Below are 7697 nucleotides of genomic sequence, written 5' to 3' on the forward strand. Positions count from 1 at the left end.
TACACCTATAATTTTTAGCGAGTTACCTGTTGCGTTGATGCCAAGCGCATCACCTATTTTTTTGGTGTTATTTTAAAAGAATCGTATCCGGTTTCTAATCTGTTCTCCCCTAATTTGAAGTTGTTAGCCAGCTCCCTTAACACTTTGTGATGCACCCTTAGTGGTGGGATGTGCATCAAGCCACCGAATCCCAAATCCCTCACAATCGTTTTCTTCTCCTCACTTATGTTTCTGAATTTATCACTTAACAAATGTGTTGTACACTTAAGGTCTTTGGTTTGCTGTAAACAAAAATAAAATTATAGTCAGATATATTTCTATTATATAAAATTGATTTCATCTAAGACATATATTTGTTCTTACATTTTTTTCAGCTTGGTTTCTCGCTGCCATTTTTTCTGAAATGAAAAATACACACATAGATATCAGTAAGATACACCCATATATATAAGTCAGATACACCCATAGATATCAGTAAGATACACCCATAGATATCAGTAAGATACACCTATAGATATGATTCAGATACACCCATATATATCAGTCAGATATCACTCAAACTTGCATCAATATACAAGGTCAAGCAACATTACAAGGTCAAGCAATATACACCCATGGACAAGCAAATATAAGAACAGTTGCAACTGCTGACTATTACAGTATATCAGTTCAGAAATATACACCCAACAATTTGTGCCTTATACACCCAACAAATTACCTCATATACACCCACCAAACTACGTAATATACCCCCAAAAATCAGTTACCAGAAGAACTAGAACAACAAGAACAGTAACACCTAGAAGAACTAAGAAGAACAGTGTAACATAGAACCAAGAATAACACTAAAACCTAGAACAAGTAGAACATGATAAACTGTAAAATGAGACGTAGAGCAAGAAGAATAGTAAAATGTACAACGTAGAAGAACAGTAAAACCTAGTTCTTCAATTTCGAAATGTGGAAAATATACAGGAATGGTAATGTAACATACCTTGAGTATTATAGCTTTGTTTTCTCTGGAGATTCTTGATCGAGAGTTCTATGTTGTGTTGATGGAATTTTTGAATCTTAGCGACGAGTTGTATATCTTCAGTATCGAATGATGCTCGAAAATGGAACGTTTGCTTTTTCTCTGAATGGCTTTGAGAAGTGAAAGAAGTGGAAGAGTCTGCCATTAAGGGGCGGTTTATGCGAAGCATAACCGTTTGAGTGGAGAGCGTGTAAATGACGCCCCATTCAATGCTGTTCACTGCGCATCTGGAAAGATTGTGGGCTGGTAGATTGGATAACTTGTAAGGCATTTTTGCTTGTATGTGTAGCAGGCCTGTTTAATTTGATAATAACATTATTCTATAAAATTGGTCACTCGTAGATGTCACAAATTTTATATTCAAAATGTCGAGTTTTACAATTCAATCATTCCAATATTTATTGCCCGCCTTTCTAATCAAATGTTTTACAATTGTATCCGTGACTTCCAACTTTTCATCTTCTTATATAGATGGTTTTTTGTCACTTTTTTAAAATAAAATTTTAATACATAACTGGTTCATTTAACACTTAATTATCTTTGCCACTTCCTCTTTCACTCACACCCTGCTCTCCCATTCATCATTTCTTCTAAAAATTTTGTGCTTCTTACTTACCTTCTCTTTTTCTAGACTCGTTCACTAGCTATTTCATCTTTTCAAATTAAAATAATCCTGTTTTCCTTACCTTTCCTTATTTCCTTTCTCCTTAGATTCTACTATTGTTATGTCATCACTTTTTTATTGATTATTACGTCATTACTTTTTTGTTCACTTCATCTCCCTTCGTATTTAGTTCAGTAGTTTTTCTGCGTTAGGCTTAAGATTACAATAGTCTAGTAGTATAGTGGTTGCCATTGTCATTTTAGGTTTTGTTTTTTATTATTTTCTCCAATTATTGGGTAATTGCATCGTTCTTTTCTTTTTTTTTCCCTTTAATTTCCAACAGTAACTATGGCACCATTTGTTAGGATTCAATCATAATGGTGAGGAGGAGAGTTATCCCCAATCATTAACCTGCCTAGCTTGTGTTCTCCCAAAGTTTTCCTACAACATATGCATGGTTTTTTGAGGAAGTCCTCTAAAGCCCATTGATGAACGAAAATTGTATGTCGGTAAAGAATTTCACAAATAAAATCTCATTGCAAATATAGTTCTAAACTAATAAACAATTTCTCAATCAAAAATTTTTTTGTCACAAGTACAATCCCCAATAAAAATATAAACCGAAGTATTTAAACCTCGAATCGTCTCTCAAGGAATTGCAGGGAAGTGTTCTTGCTATTGGTTATGGGACAAGTATTTTTGGGATTTTGTGATAAAAGGTATGAGAGATAAATTGCAAGAAAGTAAATGAAACTCAAATGATAAAAAGGTCTTGGTAAGGGTTGATGGTTAAGGATCTTTATCCTTATTACTAACCACAACATGATAATTGTAAGGATTAATCTCATTAAGTCATCCTCTAACAAGTGAAAGAAAGTCAAATGAACTACATCAATCCTAATCCATAAATCCTAACCACTCACTAATTAACTTAGTGGAAGCTAGAGTCAATGGACTCCAATTATCAAGATTTGGACATTAGCAACTCAATTTCACCTAAGTTACAATCCCAAGCGAAGAACACAAAAATCTACTCTAACATCCTTCCAAACATTTAATCAAACACTTGGAAGACATTAAAGAAAAGCAAAATAAGATTGCAAGAAATTTAAATCTACAACAACCAAAAGCAAGAAATTAACAACAAATCAAATCAACAATAAAGGAACATGAAACATAAATTGCATTAAAGAAAAATAAAAGGAACAAGAGTACATCAACAACAAAGTAAACAAATACAAGGAATGAAATACTAAACTAGGAAGGTAAAAGTAAAGGAACAAGAAATTAGAGAGGAAAAATAAATCAAAGCATGAATTAAACCTAGATCTAAGAAATCCTAATCTACATCTACCTAATTCTAGAGCTTCTCTCTCTAGAAACTAACTAAAGCATGATGAAAATTCAACTACGTGTTCCCCCTTTGACTCCTCTTCAATTCTGCATGTAATAGGCTCAGAAATGAGTTGGATCTGGGTCTAGGAAGCTCAGAAATCACCCCGACGTTTTCACTTTAATGAGGTCACGTGCGAGCTGCGACGCGTACGCATGGGTCATGCATACGCGTCGATTGGCATTTTTACTTTCCACGTGTACGCGTCATGTCATGCGTACGCGTCGCCATGCGACTTCATATTCATGCGTGCACGTCGTTCCATGTGTGCGCGTCGATGAATGCACTCCCAATCCTTGATTTTCCATGATCTCTTCACTTTGCATGCTTTTCTCTTCACTCCTTTGATCCATTCCTAGCCTTCTCAACCTGAATTCACTAACAAACACATCAAGGCATCTAGTGGAATCAAAGGTGAATTAAAATTAACCAATTAAGGGCATAAAAATCATGTTTTCACACTTAAGCATAAGTTAAGGGAGAATTACAAAACCATGCTATTTCATTGAATAAGTGTGAGAAAATGTGATAAAATCCCCTCAATTCAGCATAAAATGCACTACGAAATAGTGGTGCATCAAATCTCCTCACACTTAAACAATAGCATGTCCTCATGCTAGATCAAGAAAGAGACAAAGAGTATCATCAATTATTAAATGCAAACTAACTAGATGCAAACTAACTAAATGTAACTACCTAAATGGATGCAATTGCTTGGTCAAAATAAGTCAACTTCCAAGAAAGCATATGTAAGCATAAGGGCTAAAGATATTAACAACTAAGTCAAACCCACAATTGAATTGAGTTATTAAAAGATTTTACAAACTTGCAAGAAAAGAGATGATTATGGGTGAAAACATGTAATTGAGCAATCAAACCCTCACCGAATGTGTATCCGCTCTAATCACTTAAGTGTATAGGGTTGATTCACTCAATTCTTCCCTAATCATGTTTTTCAAGATTTGTTTTTCATCTAACAATCAACAATTATTTCATGCATGCATACAATTATCATAAGGTCTTTTCACAGGATTGTAATGGGGCTAGGATCAAGGTCTGGATGCATATGGTCAAGTGGACTTGAAATTTGAATCTTTGATTAACTTAAACTTCCCACCTAACCTATATAACAACCTATACAATTCTAAACAAACCTAACTACACATTCTTCACTTTTTCACACACTCATGCATTCTTTTTTTATCACAACTCATATGCATTGATTATTATTGGACTTCACTTTGGGGCATTTTGTCCCCTTTTTATTGTTTTTCTTTTTCTTTCTTTTTCTATTTTTTTTCAAACTAAAATATACACAAGAGCATCAATGCATATGGTTACATTTAATTAACACATGAGTATGTACCTAATTCCCAATATTTTCAATAGAAATATAAAACTACCCCTTTTTCTCAACCAATGTCCCAAGTTTTCCCACACTTGAATGATACACACACTCACTAGCCTAAGCTAATCAAAGATCCAAATAAAGGACATTTATTATTTTTTGCTTTAAGGCTTGTAATGTGCTAAAATTAAGAACAAGTGGGTTAATTGTAGGCTCAAAGTTGGCTAACAATGGAAGATAAAAGGTAGGCTATTTGGGTAAGTGAGCTATTTGAAACAATGGCCTCAATCATATAAATGCATATATACATGGAATAATGGACATAAAGAATTAAACAAATCAAAGATTACAATCATAGAAAGAGAATGATACACATAAGAAGGAAAATAAGTGGTTATATGATGTAACAACACAATTAGGCTCAAATCTCACATGCTTGTGTTCTTAGCTCAAAAAACATGATCCACAATGTATAATTCAAGCAAGTTTGATAAAAAATATTTACTCAAATCAATTGGGATGTCAATTCCCTATAGATAAATTTCTTGAAAATTTTTATTATTTTGACTAAGCTTATTATGTATACATATACAAAAATAAGAAAATACAAATAAAATTCTAAAAGACCTAAAAATGAAATGCAAAAGTGTTGGGATTAGAAACTTGTCACCCAAAAGCGCCGATTCGGTCGGACGACCTCCTCACACTTAAAAGTTTACACCGTCCTCGATGCATTCAAAGATGAGCAAGGGGGTATGGCAAGTTGCCGAGTTGCTACCTTCAACTGGTAGATCAACCGGCTGCTGCATGTTCTTTCTCCCGCTTCCGTTTTAGCTTATGATGACTCATCCTAAAAATAGAAGGCAGGATAGTAAGAAAAGTAAAAGCAAGGAAGCATACGTTGTTGGAAGAGGTAAATCACTAGAATGAAGTAAGTGACCCAATGTGCGACATTAAGGAATGCTAGGTGTGTGAATTCTAAATTAGGCGCCCTTTAGAACACACACACTATCATAGAGAGCTATGTCACAATTACACAAATAAAGTATGTACTTCACTCATTCTAGTGTGCTTGAGATTCTCTAAACTCGTAGGTTAAGACAACCAAACAAACAATAAAAAAGCATGAAAGCATTCAAGCTAAAAACATATGGACGCATATGATCAAGAAACACAATGCATTAAGATAAATGCACAACATCCATCAAGAAATTGCCTAATCAGAGAAGAGGGTTCAAATCACATGGTGGCCAAATCATGCAATTCAAAAGACTTGAAAAGCTTGAAGGCAATGTCATTCACTTGGTATTCACAAAAGTTAAGCATGAAAAAATTCAAAACCAAGTAATGAATTGTAACCTCAACAAAGAATCCAACAATGAATATCCAAAATCAATTATGCTAAAGTAGCATTTAGTTAGTAATAAGCAGCAATATACAGTAAACAAAATTAATAATCCAACACTTATTATGAAAAACTGAAAATTGATAAAAATTAAAGTAACTAAACAACTAACTAACTAACTGAAAGAAATGGTGTTATATGGTGATTAGTAGTGTTGGATGATGGGTGAAGAAGGAAATAAAAAGAGAAGAAGGGAAGAGAAGGAAAGAAATGGAAAGAAGAGAAGAAAAGAAGAATTATGAAGAAGGGCAATCCACGCGTGCGCGTGGGGTGGTGAAATGGAATCGACGCGTACGCGTGGGTCACGCGTACGCGTGATGGTTTATTCAGAGAGGCGACGCGTACGCGTGAGGTTACGCGTACATGTGGGCGGACTTGTGCCTCAGGTACAAAGTGGGCATGAAGTACGCGCAACTCTCTGGATTTTGTATGGAGGTGGAAATTTTAGATCCACGCGTACACGTGGGTGACGCGTGCGCATGGGTTGGTGCTCTGTTTTTCAAAAATTTTCAAGTTCTTGCACCAAACCAATCATTTCAAACCTCCAAACAGCTACCAAAACACCATAAAATCTCATTTAACATATTAGACTACCAAATAAATTCAACAAACTAATCAAAACATGAAATTAAACTAATTCTACCAATATTTACAAAAGAGAAAAGGGAAAAATGTTACCATGGTGGGGTGTCTCCCACCTAGCACTTTTATTTATTGTCCTTAAGTTGGACTTATGGGGAGCTCCTCATCAAGGTGGCTTGTGCTTGAATCTATCCTTGAACATCCACCAATGCTTGGACTTCCAATAAGCTCCATTCTTCAAAATTAATATCACCAAGTCTTGATGGAGTTCTTCACAAACCATGAGCTCCCAAAATTGATTCTCCTTGTGCGATCCGGGATCCCACACTTTGTTTTGACACTCATCTTTAAATTGATCATCTTTAGTCCATCCGGATGGCAAGCACGATGATCTCTCAATGAAGTGCCAAATTCTCCTTCTAGACCCACCTAATTGAGCACTAGTCCAACCATTGTATCTCATCTTTGATGTGTCAACCAAAATGAGCCTTGATTTGCAATGCCAACCACGAAACATCATTCTCTTACGCTTCATCCCACAAAGTTCCCTAAGTTGACCATCCGTTTCAAGCAAGCCATATTCGAGTGGGACAATAAAGCTAATAGAGATGAATTTCACCCACTCAAATGTAGGAGTAGATGACAACCTAGGCAAAGAAGTTTTCAAGGATCTTGACAAAGCGTATTCAACTCCCGTCCTTCTTTTTCTAAGGACCTCCACCTCTCCACAAGATTTTTCAAATTCAATCCTTTGTTCATCAATTTCATCAAACTCTTCTCCATCACTCAAATCATAAATGGGAGGATGAGAGAAATCTACCTCCACATTGCTTTCTATCTCACCGGGAGAAGGTTCTTCAAGTTCGAAGGATTCACTTCCAAGAAGTTTTGATGCGCAATCTTCACCACCAAGGGAACTCAATTCTTGCTTCATTCCTTCCAAGTCTTTATTCAAAAATTATTTTAGAGGTTGTGCACTCTCCTCCTCAACATCAACTTCAACCTTCTTTGAGGGGTTTTCTATAACTTTAGATTCCCATGGAGGTTCCGCATCTCTTAAGTCTTCAACCACTTCTTCCTCTTCTTCAACAATCATAGGTTCCTCCAATTGTTCTAACACAAAGCAACATTCCTCAGTTTCCACCAGAGTTTCTGATCTCTCCTTCATGCTATGCTCTTCATTTGATTCTCCACATGTGGCCATGGAAGTTCCTTGAGTGTTCAAGCATTGGGAGGCTAATCGGTTTACCACCTCATCTAAGGCGGCCGTGAACTCTAGTACCTCTCTTTTCATCTCTTCTTGCCCTTGAAGGATAAGACTAAGGGTTTCAT

The 7697-nt window shown here is 35.7% G+C and overlaps 1 protein-coding gene across 1 annotated transcript; it reads right to left on the reverse strand.

Moving 5' to 3' along the window:
• Window positions 1-53: 53 nt before the first annotated feature.
• LOC110268573 lies at window positions 54-1304 on the reverse strand. The gene is made up of 3 exons (XM_021115084.1): window positions 995-1304; window positions 364-398; window positions 54-281 (listed from the first exon to the last, which is right to left on the reverse strand). The coding sequence occupies exons 1-3, from the start codon at window positions 1302-1304 to the stop codon at window positions 54-56; spliced, it is 573 nt and encodes a 190-aa protein (XP_020970743.1).
• Window positions 1305-7697: the final 6393 nt, after the last annotated feature.

This window comes from Arachis ipaensis, unplaced genomic scaffold, assembly GCF_000816755.2.
Source record: "Arachis ipaensis cultivar K30076 unplaced genomic scaffold, Araip1.1 Aipa1091, whole genome shotgun sequence".
In the NCBI taxonomy this organism is placed as follows: domain Eukaryota; kingdom Viridiplantae; phylum Streptophyta; class Magnoliopsida; order Fabales; family Fabaceae; genus Arachis; species Arachis ipaensis.

What these genes read in the sequence shown, in the direction of transcription:
- LOC110268573 (XM_021115084.1), bottom strand. Translation starts at nt 1,304, where the DNA reads ATGCCTTACAAGTTATCCAATCTACCAGCCCACAATCTTTCCAGATGC. An exon ending in ACAAAGCTATAATACTCAAG is followed by an intron (nt 399 to 994) that starts GTATGTTACATT and finishes TTTTCATTTCAG; the next exon opens with AAAAAATGGCAGCGAGAAAC. An exon ending in GAAACCAAGCTGAAAAAAAT is followed by an intron (nt 282 to 363) that starts GTAAGAACAAAT and finishes TTTTGTTTACAG; the next exon opens with CAAACCAAAGACCTTAAGTG.